This window comes from Pristiophorus japonicus, chromosome 6, assembly GCF_044704955.1.
Source record: "Pristiophorus japonicus isolate sPriJap1 chromosome 6, sPriJap1.hap1, whole genome shotgun sequence".
Lineage (NCBI taxonomy): Eukaryota > Metazoa > Chordata > Chondrichthyes > Pristiophoridae > Pristiophorus > Pristiophorus japonicus.
This window is the reverse complement of record NC_091982.1, coordinates 115250674-115269149: the sequence shown is the minus strand read 5'-3', so window position 1 is coordinate 115269149 and position 18476 is coordinate 115250674. Positions and strand designations below refer to the sequence as shown.

Here is an 18476-nt window from a genome sequence, read left to right as displayed (position 1 = left end):
GAGAGAAAAAAACAGTCGAGATGGGAAGAAATCAGTTTTGTGGGGCAAAAACAGGCTGAAATGGTGGGTCGACCAGAGCAGTCCTGTTTGTGGATCTTGAGAAGGAGGTAGAAGCGGGCTGTGTGGGGTTGGGGGACTCTGAGGTTGGAGGCCCATGGAGGGAAGATCTCCAGAGGAAATGAGGTGAGTGACCGTCTGGGAAACAATGGCTTCATGAGGAGGTGTCAGAGAGTTGGTATTCAGCCTTAGCAAGGTAGAGGTTGGTTCGCCCAACATGAACAGCAGCGGCATCCTTGTCAGCTGGTTTAATGACAAGGTTAGGGTTGGATCTGGGAGAATGGAGTGCTGCAAGTTCGGAGGCAGATAACTAATTGGAAACACTTCTCAAAGGAAGGCTAATGTGTGAAGTTTAGATATTCACACTGATGCAATAAAGGGTTCTCTTCTGAGGTTGGAGTTAAGGAACTAGTTAGGTTAGTTAGAGCAGGGTAAAGGAAGCCGACTGTGTTATACCTCACATGGGAGTGACATTGGGTGATCAAACTGGCAAGGAAAATCTTTCATTTCCTATCACTAATGTTGTTCATTTTGAAAAATGAAAAACAAATCCTCCCTTTGTTCTGGATCCTTCCTCACCCAGGGAAAAATCTCACAGCCATTCCGGTTTAAACAAAGAACTGAATTTATGAGGACAGTAAATTCAAATGTCTTCTATCACTCTTGAGAAGGGTTGAATGGGGGATATTTTTAACTTTTAAACTGTGATGGATTTGTTTCTTCTGACAGCGTGTAATCACCAAGCAACTGGAGTATACCGATGGATTTAACCTCAACAAGGGAATAAAGGTGACAATCCAGACGTGGGTAAAAGAACAATGTATGAATGGGACTGAGCTGCACAGTAACGAGGTTGAAATAGTATACTGGCCACCCATGGAAGGTAAACTGCTACATTCACAGGGAATCATGTTTCGATTCTGCTGTTGCTTTGTGAAGTGATGAATGCTAATTATATTTATTAGTTATAAAATATTTAATTGTGTTTATAGATAAATAACATGAAATACTGGATTATATTCAGTTTTTCCAATCTCCTTAATAAACAAGTGAAATAAGCAAATACCTTCACTACACGGACTGTAGTGATTCAGGAAGATGGCTCACCACCACCTTCTCAAGGACAACGAGGCCAATGACACCGCGTGCCAAGAATGTGTATTCTTTTCAAATTATGAGCTCCAACTGCTTTCGTGTCCCACCAAGACAGATGATCCACTGTAGCTTGAATGTATTCTTCAGGAGTCTGTTCTAACCAAACTGGTAAATATTATTGTTGCCCAAAACTCACTGTAGGTTTGTAGAAAGTTTACTCGGGGTATTAGTCACTACAGTCGCAACAATTTGGTGGGACTTCGAGTATTGAAAGAAAGTCTTCGACAAACGTTACATTTAAGCCAAATAAACTTTATTTCTCAGAATAGAATTTTAAAGTACAAACAATGTATAAAATAGCACACAAGCCTCACTATTTGTGCTCGTTAGCAGAGGTGCTCAATCTCCGCCACTGGTGTGCTGCTTTAAGTTTCCGGCTTAAGGTCCGGCTTCTCTCGAGGGTGGGTCCTAGGATCTCGCTGCCTAAGTGGGGTTTCCCCTCCTGGTTTATACTATTCTATAGTCTGTCCCATCTCTTTGATTACACATTCGCCTGTGCCCTGATGATTAGTTTATAATTGTTACTGGCTATGCTAAGGAAGGATTGACTAAACTTCAATTTCAATTACAATTAGTAATTAATTTCTATGTTCAAGGCACCTTAACCTTACCCTCAGGTTTTCCCATCTTATGTTGCCATAGCCTGCATATTTCAACAATTAAGGACCAACACAGATCTAGCATCTGTATACGGAAGGTCAATTATCTACTAACTGGCACAAGCCAACAACTCTGATGGATAGATTTTTAAGATGGCTGCTTAACTTGCCCAGACACTGACTCCCTCCAGAAGAGGAAGGATCACCAGCACTGGCGAGGAAGTGATGGGCCGAAATGTGTTGTAAATTTTCTGTGATTCTATGAACTGCATTGCAGATGTAAACATATGAACATATTTTATGATTAGTGCCATTATTGTGCAATTGTTGATGGTGGTCCCAATTATAGACAGATTGACCGCATTCAACACTCCAATCAGTACGACCAGGTCAAGTAAAGACAAACACCAGAGAAATTAGAATCATAGAATGGTTACAGCACAGAAGGAGGCCATTCGGCCCGTCGAGCCCATGCCAGCTCTCTGCAAGAGCACTTCAGCCAGTCCCACTCCCCCACCCTTTCCCCATAGCCCTGAATTTTCTTTTTCCTACAGGTACTTATCCAATTCCCTTTTGAAAGCCACGATTGAATCTGCCTCCACCACCCATTCCAGCAGTGCATTCCAGATTATAACCACTTGCTACGTTTATAAAAAAAAAAAAGATTTTGTCTCATGCCGCCTTTAGTTCTTTTGCCAATCACCTTTAACTCTGTGTCCTCTGGTTCTCGATCCTTCTGCCAATGGGAACAGTTTCTCTCTATCTACTCTGTCATGACACCCCATGATTTTGAACACGTCTATCAAATCTTCTCTGCTCTAAGGAGAACAACCCCAGCTTCTCCAGTCTATCCATGTAACTGAAGTCCCTCATCCCTGGAACCATTCTTGTAAATCTTTTCTTCCTAAAGTGCAATGTCCAGAATTAAACACAATACTCCAGTTGAGTCCCAACCAGTGATTTATAAAGTTTCTTCATCATTTCCTTGCGTTTGTACTCTATGCCGCTATTTATGAAGCCCAGGATCACGTTTGCTTTTTTTAACCGCTTTCGTAACCTGTCCTGCCACCTTCAATGATTTGTGCACATATGCCCCCAGGTCTCTCTGTTCATGCACCTTCTTTAGAATTGTACCCTTTAGTTTATATTGCCTCTCCTCATTCTTCACAATGCATCACTTCACAATTTCATCTGCCACGTGTCCGATCCTTCCACCAGCTTGTCTATGTCTTCTTAAAGTCAGACCATCGCTATTCTCCTCACTAATCACTATACTTCCAAGTTTTGTGTAATTTGCAAATGTTGAAATTGTGCCCTGTACACACCTAAAGTGTAAGTCATATCAATATATTTGGCCAGAACCTCCACAATTTCCGTCTTGCCTCAGCATCCTGGGATGCATCCCACCGGTCCTGGCGACCTATCTACTATAAGTATAGCCAGTCTTTCTAGTACCTCCTCCTTATCAATTTTTATCCCATCCAATATTTCCACGACCTCCTCTTTCACTATGACTTTGGCAGCATCTTCTTGGAGATGCACCGGTAAGTACATGTAATAGGTGAAAATTTGTGTTAGTATGTGTTGTACCATTGAAATGATGTAATACACAATGGTTGCTGCATCTGTACAGCAATGTTAGCTCTTGATGTTAAACTGAAGAACTGAAGAACGCCATCTAGCCCCTCGAGCCTGCTCCGCCATTCAACCAGATCATGGCTGATCTGGACGTGGACTCAGCTCCACTTACCCGCCCGCTCCCTGTAACCCTTAATTCCCTTATTGGTTAAAAATCTATCTATCTGTGACTTGAATACATTCAATGAGCTAGCCTCAACTGCTTCCTTGGGCAGAGAATTCCACAGATTCACAACCCTCTGGGAAAAGAAATTCCTTCTCAACTCGGTTTTAAATTGGCTCCCCCGTATTTTGAGGCTGTGCCCCCTAGTTCTAGTCTCCCCGACCAGTGGAAACAACCTCTCTGCCTCTATCTTGTCTATCCCTTTCATTATTTTAAATGTTTCTATAAGATCACCCCTCATCCTTCTGAACTCCATCAAGTAAAGACCCAGTCTACTCAATCTATCATCATAAGGTAACCCCCTCATCTCCGGAATCAGCCTAGTGAATCGTCTCTGTACCCCCTCCAAAGCTAGTATATCCTTCCTTAAGTAAGGTGACAAAAACTGCACGCAGTACTCCAGGTGTGGCCTCACCAATACCCTGTACAGTTGCAGCAGGACCTCCCTGCTTTTGTACTCCATCCCTCTCGCAATGAAGCTCATGCCGCATTCAGTGCCAGATACTCCAGATAGAACAGGGACTAGTGGGGATGTCTGAGGACTTTATTCGAATGTTAGTGTAACATTTCTGATCATTGATGTGAATGTGGCACTAAATGAGTCGATAGGGATGATCCAACTAAGATGCAACAACGTTTTGGTTATGTTAGGCTATAAGCTTTATAATTTTCCTTTAAACCTCGGTTCCAGTCCAGCACCAATACTTTCTCTACTTATAACTCATTGATGTGAGTTTGAATTACCTGTCCCAGTTATCCGTACTCTCATCTCATGGTTAAATATTTCGAAGCCAAAAATCTAGCTTTGTTACATACAACTTTAGCGTTAAAAAATGGCCGAAGGCACTTCACAGATAAGCCCAAGGAAAACTGCTGCTCCAGCCAGTTCGGAAGAAAATAATATTACTTGGTCAAAAAGATGGGTTTCAAGAAGTTTTTCAAAGATGGAAAGTCATAGAGGTTAGGAAGGAGTTTCAAAGTTAGGGTCCAGGCAGCTGAAAGCTCAAAATAGCAATGATGGGGCAAAGGGTGAGGTTGCACAAAAAGGTTGCGTCCGAAGTATGTCACGTTTGTGGAGGGATGGTGGGAGTGTTGGGCTGATTATCGTCAGGGAGAGGAGTGGAATCAAGTCCAAGTCATTAATATATATCAAGAAAATCAGCGGTCCTAGTACTGACTCCTGGGGAATACCACTGTGTACCTTACTCAAGTCCGATAAACAACCGTTCACCACTACTCTCTGTTTCAATAAAAGATGAGTCTAGAAGTGTAAATGAGTGGCAGAATTAACAGCTGCCATGTGAAAAAATCGAAGTGGAGGTTATGACCTGAAATTGTTGAACTCGATGTTGAGTCCAGAAGGCTGTAAAGTGCGTAATTGAAAGATGAGGTACTGTTGCTCGAGCTTGCGTTGAGCTTCATTGGAACAGTGTAAAAGGCCGAGGCCAGAGTGGAACTGGAGCATAGAATTAAAGTGACAGGCAACCAGAAGCTTGGGGTCACGCTTACAGACTGAATGGAGGTGTTCTGCAAAGCAGTCACCCAATCTGCGTTTGGTCTCCCCAATACAGTATACTAAATTGCATAAAGTACAAGTAAATCACTGTTTCACCTAGAAGGAGTATTTGTGGCCCTGGGAAAGGCAGCTGTTGCTTTCTGCGCTTGCACAGGATGGTGCTGTGGGAAGGGGAGGGGTGTTGGGGGTGATTGAAGAGTGGACCAGGGTGCTGCGGCGGGAGTGGTCCCTTCGGAATGCTGAGGGGAGGGGAAGATGTGATTGGTAGTGGGATCACGCTGGAGGTGGCAGAAATGGCGGAGCATGATCCATTGAATGTGGAGGCTGGAGGTGGAAAGGTGAGGACAAGGGGAACCCTATCGTGGTTCTGGGAGGGAGGAGAAGAGGTGAGAGCAGAAGTGCGGGAAATGGAATGGACACAGTAGAAGGGAATCCTTAGTTGAGAAAAAAGGAAGATGTATCGGAAGCGCTAATATGCTAGATAATTCGTCAGAACAGATGCGACGGAGAAGCTGGAAGAATGGAATAGAGTCCTTACAGTAAACTGAGTGGGAGGAAGTGTAGTCCAGGTAGCTGTGGGAGTCAGTGGGCTTATGGTGGATGTTTGTTGATAGCCTATCCCCAGAAATGGAGACAGAAGTCGTGGGAGGGAGGGGAAGAGTCGGAGATAGATCTTGTGAAGGTGAGGATAAGGTAGAAATCAGAAGCAAAGTAAATGAAATTTTCTAGTACAGAGTGGGATCAGGAAACTGCATCGATACAGTCATTGATATACTGGATAAAGAGGTGAGGAAGGGGAGCTGAGTCGGACTAGAGCAAAGAATGTTCCACATCTCTCAAGAAAAGGCAGGCATAGCTGAGACCCATGAGGTTGCCCATAGCAACACCTTTAATTTGGAGGAAGTGAGTGGCATCCAATAAGAAGTTGTTGAATATGATAACAAATTCAGCCAGGCGGATGGTGACCCTGGTTACGTGTATCAGACACCGTATTACTGTGAATAGAATGTGGGCATGTTTCAAAGAAAATAATGAGCTCTTGTTAATTCCCCTCTCAACGCAAGCCTTTGCGTGCCAGATATAACAAACAATGTTTTCTCTTTCCTCAAAGGGCATGCAGACTCCAAAATTAGGGACTTGCAATGCATAGTTTACAACCTGGAATATATGGACTGTATATGGCAGAATGGAACTAATGTTCCACGTGATATCAATTATGCACTCTATTATTGGTATGTATGGCAACGCTGACAGCTCAATAAAATAATAGATTCATGTAAAGGAATGTATAAGAACATAAGAAATAGGAGCAGGAGTTGGCCATTTGGCCCCATGAACCTGTTCAGCCATTCAGTAAGATCATGCTGAACTGATCATGGACTAGTTCCACTTCCCTGCCTGCTCCCTAGAACCCTTTACTCCCTTATCGCTCAAAAATATTTCTCTCTCCATCTTAAATATAATCAATGACCCAGCCTCCACAGCTCTCTGGGGCAAAGAATTACACAGATTTACAACCCTCTGAGAGAAGAAATTCCTCCTCATCTCAGTTTTAAATGGACAGTCCCTTATTCTAAGACTCTGTCTCCTACTTTTAGTTTCCCCGATTAGTGGAAATATCCTCTCTGCATCCACCTTCATTATCTTATATGTTTCAATCACCTCTCATTCTTCTGAACTCCAATGTGTATAGGGCCAACCTACTCAACCTATCTTCATAAGTCAACGCCCTCATCTCTGGAATCAATCTAGTGAACCTTCTCTGAACAGCCGCCAATGCAAGTATATCCTTCCTTAAATACGGAGACCAAAACAGTACGCAGTACTCTAGATGTGGCCTCACCAATACCCTGTACAATTGTAGCAGGATGTCTCTGCTTTTATACTATATCCCCCTTGCAATAAAGGGCAACATTCCATTTGCCTTCCTGATTACTTGCTGCACCTGCATGCTAATTTTTTGTGTTTCATGCACAAGGATCCCCAGGTCCCGCTGTACTGCAGCACTTTGCAATTTTTCTCCATTTAAATTATAATTTGCTTTTCTCTTTTTTTCTGCCAAAGTGGATAACCTCACATTTTCCCACATTATACTCCATCTGCCAAATTTTTGCCTACTCACTTAGTCTGTCTATATCCCTTTGCAGATTTTTTGTGTACTCCTCACAATTTGCTTTCCCACCCATCTTTATTTCAGCAGCAAACCTGGTTACATTACACTCGATCCCTTCATCCAAGTCCTTAATATAGATTGTAAATAGTTGAGGACCCAGCACCGATTCCTGCGGCACCCTATTAGTTACTGTTTGCCAACGAGAAAATGACCCATTCATCCACACTCTCTGTTTTCTGTTAGTTAGCCAATCCTCTATCCATGCTAATACATTACCCCAAACCCAGTGAAATTTTATCTTGTGCAGTAACCTTTTATGTGGCACCTTAAAACATGCCTTCTGGAAATCCAAATATACTATATCAACTGGTTCCCCCTTATCCACCCTCCTCAAAGAACTCCAGCAAATTTGTCAAACGTGATTTCCCCTTCATAAAACTATGTTGACTCTACTTGATTGAATTATGCTTTTCCAAATGTCCTGCTACTGCTTACTTAATAATGTACTCCAGCATTTTTCCAACGACAGATGTTAGGCTAACTGGTCTATAGTTTCCTGCTTTTTGTCTGCTTCCTTTTTTAAATAGAGGCATTACTTTTGTGATTTTCCAATCTGCTGGGACCGCCCCAAAATCCAGGGAATTTTGGTAGATTACAACCAATGTATCCACTATCTCTGCTGCCATTTCTTTTAAGACCCTAGGATGTAAGCCATCAAGTCCAGAGGACTTATCTGCCTTTAGTCCCATTATTTTACTGAGTACTACTTCAGTAGTGATAGTGATTGTATTAAAATCCTCCCTCCCTATAGCCCCTTGATTATCCACTATTGGGATGTTTTTAGTGTCTTTTACTGTGAGGACCATTACAAAATATTTGTTCAACGTCTCTGCCATTTCCCTGTTCCCCATTATTAATTCCACAGTCTCATCCTCTAGGGAATCAACATTTTCTTTAGCCACTCTTTTCCTTTTTATGTACCTGTAGAAATTCTTACTATCTTTTTATATTTTGTGTTAGTTTTCTTTCAAAATCTATCTTCTCTCTCTCTCTCTTTTTTTTTAGTCGTTCTTTGCTGGCTTTTAAAAGTTTCCCAATCCTCTGGCCTCCCACTAGTCTTTGTCACATTGTATGCCCTTGTTTTCAATTTGACACCATCCCATATTTCCTTAGTTATCCACGAATGGTTATCCCTTCCCTTAGTCTTTCCATCTCATTGGGATATATTTTTGTTGTGAGTTATGAAATATCTCCTTAAATGTCTGCCACTGCTCATCAATTGTCCCACACTTTAATCTATTTTTCCAGTCCACTTTAGACAACTCTGCTCTCATAGCTTTGTGGTCTCCTTTATTTACTGCTTTGAGATCCAACTTTCTCACCCTCCAACTGAATTTGAAATTCAACTATGTTATGGTCACGTGTTCCTAGAGGATCCTTTACTACGAGATCATTTATGAATCCTGTCTCATTACACAGTACCAGATCTAAGATAGCCTGCTCCCTGGTTGGTTCTGCAACATACTGTTCAAGGAAACTATCCCGGATACATTCTATGAACTCTTCCTCAAGGTTACCCTGGCCAATTTGCTTTGTCCAATCAATATGAAGGTTAAAATCACCCTTGATTATTGGCGTTCCTTTATTACAAGCCTCCATTATTTCTTGATTTATACTCCGTGCAACAGATTGCTACTGTTCGGGGGCCTAGAGACTGCGCCCACCAGTGACTTTTTCTCTTTATTCCTTATCTCCACCGACACATTTGCCACACAAGTTGTCACAGGTATAAAAAAGGAACACAGAATTACTCCGTTTATTAATATAGCAAATGAAATATAATCCATGTTGTTGACCTTATGTCAAGCAATCAATGGATGTTTATAATTAATGAGGAAATGTAAAGTGCTCCCCCAGTGTTGCTGTGAGGCAATATAAGAAAATATATACAATTTTAAAAATATCCACTTTAACAATAAAAGGACATTTTTAACTAATCTAATATGAACAAATTCAGTGGTACAAGATCTGTTCTTTTCAAAAGGGCTGACGTTTATGTGCCAATTTGAGAAAACCTAAGGACGTACACAATACTTGATAGATCGCCGCTAAAATTACTAAACAGAAATGATTGTTCAAAAATGTATACAACAGAATCAAAATATAGAAGCAGCTCACTGTTTTGAATTTAAATTACTCTTTAAAATTGTTATAGAAAGGCCTGCTTTTCAGAAAATGATGCACTAGGAAACCAGTAGGACTATTGTATACTGTTACATACTTTGGGGTGGAAATTCCTTCCTGCCTCTGTTACAGCGTTAGTCCAGGCGGAACAATAGATTTGGTGCCAGCAAATGGTTTGCGCCTGCTGTCACAGAATTCATCAGCTGGGCCCTGAGTGTGGGACGGAGCGCTAAGGGAGATGTTGCACACCTCTTTTAGTGGGGGCTAGGCCGGCTGCGCAAGTGAAAGTCCCGCGCTAAACAGCCAGCCTCGGAGCGCTCTAAGAGAGGGCTCGGGGTGAGGAAACCCGCCCCCACCCCAGCACCAAAAACATTCCCAATAAATAACTCACGCCACTACAACATAAATCACAAAAAAAAACAATCACATTTACCTGAGGTAGACATTACCAACCTCACTGCAGCCACTACAGCTCGGACTGCCAGCTTCCACAAGCATTCCCACCAGGGGGCGCTCTACAGAGCGCTACAGGTCAGGCACGATCCAAATATCGAGCCAATGTTGCAGCCAGGATGTTGCACACGGCTCGCCACTTCCGGACGGTAATGCTCCGCGCCCCCTCGAAACTAACACTGAATGTCCCAGCGGGGCGCTGGAAATTGGCCACCCCCATCCCCGGAAGTGGTTGCCGCCCCTCGGGTGCTAATGGGCAGCAGAAGACCGAAAATCCAGCCCTCCATTTTTCCCCATGCCTCGTACTCAGTGAACTCTACTGTAAGTAATGAACTTTTAAATTATTAACAGGCATGAAGAGCTGGAGCAAGCAGTGGAATGCAATAATTACATTAAAAATCAGGGGCACAGTATTGGCTGCCATTTTCAAAGTGATGAGATCATCGAGTTCACTGATTTCAACATATGCATAAATGGCTCCTCAGAAATGGGGCAGGTGAGGCCAGCATACTACACATTACAGCTTCAGGATCTAGGTAAGATAAGCTATACCTTTTATGAAGTTATTTTATTTTTGTCATTGCTAGTGATTCATGCTGAGTGTATGTCTGCAAGCATTAACAAGCCTTAAGCACTACACCCAAATAACCACATATGGCGCCTCCTCGCCTACATGTGCACTTTCATGGATCATTTGTAAAGTTTTTTTCCACTATTAATGTAGATACAGTTACATCAGTTTCCGTAGAAAAACAATTTGGCATTGGTCCAAAGTTATTGACTAACGCAGGGCTGCTAAACCTAATTGTTGATCCTTGGCTGACACCCTGGATGAGATCAGTTAACTTGGTGTAAACCAGAAAATAAATGTAGAATTTTCCTGGTCTGTGCTGCATTTACTCGCTTCATCTTTGGGGCAACCAAATTGTTTTTTTACAAAAACTGATGTAAATGTATCTACATTAATAGTGGAAGAAAACTTTACAAATAGTGCATTTCCGATCTGCAGCAGATCCCCCAAGCACTATTTGAAGAGGAGTAGAAAGTTCTCCTGGTGTCCTGGCCAACGTTTGGCTCTCAACCAATTTTTCCAGTTGCAGATGGGGGTGATTATCGCTTCTATGTTCTCTTCTGGGAACTCCAAAACCTTAATTATTTATAGAAATAGTGGGTGATTTTCATTTCTGACGTAAATTAGGCGAATGTGGATGAGTGTCTGCTCCAACTGCTTGATGAATTCGAAGGGAGACCTATTCAATTTTTGTGGTCGGATCTCATTAACATTGAAAAGGCGAGCTGCCCACGCTAATTGTGCTCCTTAGAGTCAGCTCGCCAATCGAGAGAAATCCAGTGGAGGAGCATTTTTCTAACCAATTCCCAGCGCTCTCCTCCAATCACAATGGTTAGATGCAGGAAGCCACCAGACCTGTCCAGATAGTGCAATAATTGGTTGAGGACTTCGAAGGCCTGCTTGGTGTGAGGGTTGTAGTTGAGCCGTAGATCTGATTGTAGTTCGACCATCGAGCCTTGGTGTCTGGGAGAAATCATAAGCTGAGTGGGGAGATGGAGGATTAGAAACATAGAAACATAGAAAATAGGAGCAGTAGTAGGCCCTTCGAGCCTGCACCGCCATTCAATATAATTATGGCTGATCCTCGTTCTCAACACCATATTCCCGCTTTCTCCCCATACTCCTTGATGCTTTTTGTGTCTAGAAATCTATCTATCTCCTTAAATATATTGGCCTCCATAGCCTTCTGTGGTAGAGAATTCCACAGGTTAGATAAAAGTTAGAACACAATAAAAACATGGTGGCAGCTGCCAGAAAAGCAGGCACACACCCATTGCACATTCATTTGAGTGGAAGCACTTGCAATTCATGAAGGCAGTGGGATTGTGTGAGGATGACATGGGTATAGTCAATGAGGCCTTGGACTTGGGGGAAGCCTGTAATCTGTGAGAACCCCAGAGTCCTACCCTGCTGCATCCGCAAGTCTACAGGGAAAGGGATGAAAGTGTTTGCTTTGGCAAACATGGCATCAGACAGCTGCTTAGTGTACACATGGACTGCAGACTTACTGATGTTGCAGGCCTGAATGGAGCCGGAGGCAAAGTTGAGGACTACCTTGACGTTGACTGCAACATGCAATACTGTGCTAGCTGTGGCAGCTGGTTGGAGGCCTTGTGACAGCGTTCCTAAAGAAGCACAGTTTCCTTATGTACTGCTCCTCACAGAACTCCAAACACATTGTCCTGGGCCAATAAACTCTGTTGGGAGGATGAGGATTTCTACAAACTAAATACTAAATGAATGTAATTTAACATCATCAAACTTTTTTCAGTCTCATTGATGTTTAACTTGTGGTTGTACTCATAAAGTGCAATTGTTACATTTTCAGTTGAGGCAGCAGCTCCTGACAAGGTCAACTTGACCTTCACAAGAACAGATACCATTTATGTCCAATGGGAGCCTCCTGCTGGCAAAATGAAGCCTCACTGTCTGGAATATGAAGTTCAAATCCGAGGAAAAGTCTCTGACTGGGAGGTAGGTAAATTATTCGCCTGAACCAACAACTTAAAACTCTACAGTCCCTTCTTGCTTGGCACAATAAGTTAGATATTCTGATGCAAGGCTTTTGGTAATAAAGTCTCACTCGGAGGGTGCATGGATCAAAGAATGAGGTGCGGGATCTATTGACCCCAGTCTCCCAATCATTATGATCGTGAATCTGGTAAACTGACCTTTGTGCCCTGATTCTTCATTCAGCACTCCCATCAACCGAGCCTCTGCAGCGATGGCCTCCACTTAATAGAACGTACAGCACAGAAACAGGCCATTTGGCACAAGTGGTATTTATGCACCGCACCAGCTTGCTTCATCTTGCCCTATCAGCATATCCTTCTATTCCTTTCTCCCTCAAGTACCTATCTAGCTTTACCTTGCAAAATTGGCTCCAATTAATTAGCCAATGGAACGGTGTTCAAGGATATATTGCTGCCCCCTGGTCCATCTGCTGCTTTCACTTCTCTGATTATTCTCTGTGTGACAGTGAAGCTACTTTAGTTGGAATGAAGGTTCCATAACTCACTCTTCCCCTCCCATCAGATCTGCTACTGTATCTAGGTTGGTGCGGCATTCTACTCTCGTAAAAATGCTACCATTCCATCTTGATTAATATGAAGAATTCTGAGCCAACTCCCAACTTCTGCAAATTTACTTCTGCAGCTCGCAATTTTATTGCTTCTCTAGCAGCTGCTCATTCTGATCCCTGGTCAAAGCTGCCTCTCGGATTTTATGAATACATCCATCATCTGCCCTAATAGTTCAGCTGTTATGTTCTCTTTGAGAAAGTTTGCCTTTTTGGTACACTTTCATGCTTTGTTTCCACTGTGATTGAGTCCATATTCAATCCTTGATTTGTATTAAATTAGCGGGTATAGTGCGAAGAGCCCTTCAATTAGAACACAAGGACATAAGGACATAAGAAATAGGAGCAGGAGTAGGCCATACAGCCCCTCGAGCCTGCTCCGCCATTCAATAAGATCATGGACTCTGTTTCACTTCCCTGCCCACTCTCCATAACCCCTTATCCCTTATTGTTTAATAAACTGTCTATTTCTGTCTTAAATTTATTTAATGTCCCAGCTTCCACAGCTCTCTGAGGCAGCGAATTCTATAGATCCACAACCCTCAGAGAAGAAATTTCTCCTCCTCTCAGTTTTAAATGGGCAGCCCATTATTCGAAGATAATGCCCTCTAGTTCTAGTCACCCCATCAGTGGCAACATCCTCTCTGCATCCACCTTGTCAAGCCTCCTCATAATCTTATACATTTTGATAAGATCACCCCTCATTCTTCTGAATTCCAATGAGTAGAGGCCAAACCTACTTAACCTTTCCTCATAAATCAACCCCCTCATCCCCGGAATCAACATAGTGAACCTTCTCTGAACTGCCTCCAAAGCAAGTATATCCTTTCGTAAATATGGAAACCAAAACTGCATACAGTATTCCAGGTGTGGTCTCACCAATACATTATATAGCTGTAGCAAGTCTTCCCTGCTTTTATACTCCATCCCTTTTGCAATAAAGACCAAGATACCATTGGGCTTCCTGATCACTTGCTGCACCTGCATACTATCCTTTTGTGTTTCATGCACAAGTACCCCCAGGTCTCGCTGTACTGTAGCACTTTGCAATCTTTCTCCATTTAAATAATAACTTGCTCTTTGATTTTTTTTTTCTGCCAAAGTACATGACCTCACACTTTCCAACATTATACTCCATCTGCCAAAGTTTTGACCACTCACTTAGCCTGTCTATGTCCTTTTGCAGATTTTTTGTGTCCTCCTCACACATTGCTTTTCCCCCCACCTTTGTATCATCAGCAAACTTGACTACGTTACACTCGGACCTTCTTCCAAGTCGTTAATATAGATTGTAAATAGTTGGGGTCCCAGCATTGATCCCTGCGGCACCCCACTAGTTACTGGTTACCAACCAGAGAATGAAACATTTATCCCGACTCTCTGTTCTCTGATAGTTAGCCAATCCTCTATCCATGCTAATATATTACCCCCAACCCCGTGAACTTTTATCTTATGCAGTAACCTTTTATGTGGCACCTTGTCAAATGCCTTCTGGAAGTCCAAATACACCACATCCACTGGTTCCCCTCTATCCATCTGTTTGTTACATCCTTGACCACAGTGCCCCTGGTTCATAGAGAGGAAAATCAGTTAGGGTTCCCACTTCTGGTTGCTTGCATGCAGACATCCGATGAAGACAAGACTGGGCTCAGCTCTGATATCCCCAGGACTGAACAGGTTGCTTGTCACAGCTCACAGATGAAGAATGACCACTTGGGTGATTTACTGGAGGGTAAATGGCATCCATGGAACTAGACCCTAGAAAGCAATCAACCTCGAGAAAGAGATGGAGAAAATTAGCGAGGGAAAAAGTTTGTTGCATTGTTCCATTCAGTTCCAACGTTATGCCCAATATTCAGTTTCATCTCTACCAGCTCTGTTGGTTGCTCTGCAATGTGTACACCAATAAGACCCAGTAGTATCCCTCGCATCATCCTCAACATGTGTGCCTCCTAATTTAATTTCATCCTGCGTATCAATATTTCTTGCTTCCCTGTCCAGCTTTCCTTTTCGTTTGAAATGTTCACCCTATCCCTAAGAATGGTTATTCCTCTTGCCCTGAAATCCCTCTTGCGCTTGCATTGGCACTTTCTAAAGTCCTGGAAGGTGTCGTCAGTTCTCAGCTTATCACCATTTGAACACATTGGGTTTTCTGTTATGGCCATTTTGCTGGTTAATAAATATAAACTGTAATGCAGTAAATACAAAATAAAAACAGAAACTGCTGGAAATGCACAACATATCCATTAGCATCTATGAAAGAAAAGCCAGGTTAACATTTCCGTTTGTCAGATCAGGAATATAGCATCAGTTTATTGTGCTTTACTTATCTGTGCACTAGATGTACAAGGAGCAATATAACTTTGCCACAATTTCTTGGGAAGATTTTAAATTGTATGCTACAATTCCTATTCTTGGAAGTTTTTTTTTTAAACTGTGTTTTGTTTTCAGTCTAAAATAATTCCTAAGGGAGCCACCTCTACTTTTCTAAATGTGACAGCGAAATCCATGTACTGTGTCCGTGTGAGAGCCACTGTTAATATGTTTTGTGCTGATGATAGCTTTTGGAGTGATTGGAGCTCTGTCCAGTGCTTACCAGGTACGCCTGCTACTTGAAAATTTCAGTCTAGCTTAAGAAATGTTTGTGACAATTCGGTGATAAATACACTGTACAAAAATTAATGCAAATCTTTCAAAAGGATTACATTTATATAGCATCTATCATGACCTCAGGACATCCCAAAGCGCTTTCCTTCCAATTAATTAATTTTGAAGTGTAGTCACTGTTGTAATGTAGGAAACATGGCAGCCAATGTGTGCACAGCAAGCTCCCACAAATAGCAATGTGATAAAGACCTGATGACCTCTTTGATAAATATTGGCCAGGACACCGGGGATAACTCCTCTGCTCTTCTTCGAAATAGTACCATGGGATCTTTTACATCCATCTGGGAGAATAGATGAGGCGCCAGTTTAACGCCTCATCTGAAAGATGGCACCTCCAACAGTGCAGCACTCCCTCAGTACTGCTCAAGTCTCGAGTGGGTTTTGAACCCACAACCTTCGGACTCCGAGGCGAGTGTGCTGCCCGCTGAGCCACAGCTGTCACTTAAATATAAAATACAAGTTGAGCATCCGAAATCCGGAGTTCCAAAATTCCCCCGCCTTGGCAACTCGACTTCGCCGCGACCTCGGCCCTGCCCTCGGTGGCCCGACCCCACCTACCTCAGCCCATGCAGAGACGTTCCAAAATTCGGAAATATCCGAAACAACCTCGGTCCCAAGTTTTCCAGATTTTGGACGCTCAACCTGTACTACATTGCAGTACCAGCATAACATGTAACATTCTTGGGTTGACTTGATTTGTTTCTTCAGCAATGCATTCTGATATTGGACTAAATTATCAAAAGTATCAGAATATATTTAAATTCATTGGGAGCAAAACTGCTTCAATGTAGATAGACCAGGTGGATTGAAATAAATAGCAACCATGGGGCTTGTTTCCGAGGACATCAGCATTCTGACTTGTGGGCGATTGATGAGAGTAGTGCCTCCATTTAGAAAGCTACGTTATCATTACTGTGAAATTAGAAAATGTTAAATTCCCAGACTGAGATAATTTGTTACGTGAAGAGCTCCAGCAGAAAAGAGCCTTTCATTTCAGTCCGTGAAAAGATCTATTTCCCCCACTTTTTCAATGACTTCAAATTATACTTAGGGGGCAAGGATACCATTGCCAAATTTAACCAACTACAAAATAACTATCACTTTATATTCACTGGCTAATGTAAAAGAATGATTTAAGACTAAACCCTTTGGAGATGTGAAGGTATCTTGCCTTTATTGTTTTTAAATTAAACCCCATTGAGGCAAAATATTTTTGCTGTTGACAGTTCAGATTGTGGAAATGAAAATGTTTGGACAAAGGAACCATTAATAATTAAATGAGCCATTCACAGCTTCTCTGTGCTGGCAAGGTGGCTTAACCTTGGAAAGGCAGACGATGGTGGTGGCAACATTTATGGAGCATTTTTTGGACTTAGAGGGTGGTTATATAAGTAATACAGAGTAGTGGTAAAATGGCATAATAACAGACAAATACTGCTGCTTGTGACTTGTGTTCAATGAAATATTGTTGATTCTTGACCTCTGAATTTTCAGGTCAATCAGAGGGAGGAAAAGATGTAATCATCAAACTTAACTTCTTGACAGAACTGATTGTCCTCATAGCTTTAGCATCAGTCGCATTGGTACTATGTATGAGTACTGTCTACTGTTGGATCAGATGGAAAAGGTAAGAGTGTTTAATGCAATGGAATATGGCCTGTGCTGAAAGTTTTACAGCAAATTAGTTATGGTTTTTAAAATACCATCAGTAACCTTAATAGCTCAAAAATATGGTAAAATATACTTATTTCTACAGGACAACAATAATCATCTTAGAAGCTAGCAATACCATAAATTGTAATATCCATTATTATTGCCGTCCCACTGCACAGCTACTTCTGTTGGATATTTACGTGATTTAATTATATTCTTTTCTGCTGCAATGTATCATATAATCAAATTCCACTCAGTTACTGGAAACAGAACTAATGAACCATGAGATGTGCACATTGATTCTAGTAAAGGTTGGCTGCATGTTTGAGCACAAAATGACTTGAACACATCTAACGTATAGCCTGTTTATTTCATATTGAAGTGCTGTACCATTTGTGTTAATGACTATTTTGCTGATGTTCGATTATTTTATTTTTTCTCTCTCAGATCAATTGCAAAGAAGTTTAACATGTTGCTCAATGACGACACCAAGAACATGGAAAAAAGCAGCAGTATTAACTGTTAAACATTGCTCATACTTTCTGAATGAGTATTGCTGAATATCAATAGTTCTCAACCACTGCATAGTAAATGTATATCTTTTAACTTGCATTTTCACTTATTCAAACAGCCTATGAAAATTCAGTAACTCCTTAAATATTTGTAGACTTATCAGGCATATTCTGTAAGTATTGGGAGAATATTCCAGGGAGCTAACACTGCAGCCTTTTTTTTAACTTCAATCAATTAGAACACGCTAGGGCAGCTCCCATTCCATCGCTCATGAATAGTTTGAGGTGTTGACTACAGTTAGAAACATTCTACATAAAGCCTGCCACACATGATGCCTGGAGCATGGTGTGGTCAGCTCCTAAGGATGATCTGTATTTATCCTAGGATGTCTTTTTAAGGTCCTCCATTGGGGAAGTAATCTAAATGGGCACAACTCATTTCAATAATAGCATTCAACCATGTGGCCCCTAGTTAAAAGGGCACAACCACTAGAATCTGCAAACTAACCAAAAACGTTGAAGGAATCCGAACAAATCAAATTAAAATTTGGTTTCTGAGGGTGATGATGCACACCAGCCCCTCCGGTGCCCACCGGTCGCAGAAGGCCTCTATCATG

General features: G+C 41.9%; 1 protein-coding gene across 1 annotated transcript in view; it reads left to right on the top strand.

Moving 5' to 3' along the window:
* LOC139266154 (interleukin-13 receptor subunit alpha-2-like) overlaps positions 1 to 17873 on the top strand; it is a 29532-nt gene extending 11659 nt beyond the window's left edge. The window contains exons 4-10 of the mRNA XM_070883998.1: positions 787 to 940; positions 6240 to 6360; positions 10230 to 10414; positions 12278 to 12423; positions 15479 to 15626; positions 17189 to 17321; positions 17795 to 17873. Coding sequence (XP_070740099.1) covers positions 787 to 940; positions 6240 to 6360; positions 10230 to 10414; positions 12278 to 12423; positions 15479 to 15626; positions 17189 to 17321; positions 17795 to 17873 — 966 coding nt within the window. The remainder of the gene's footprint in view (positions 1 to 786; positions 941 to 6239; positions 6361 to 10229; positions 10415 to 12277; positions 12424 to 15478; positions 15627 to 17188; positions 17322 to 17794) is intronic.
* Positions 17874 to 18476: the final 603 nt, after the last annotated feature.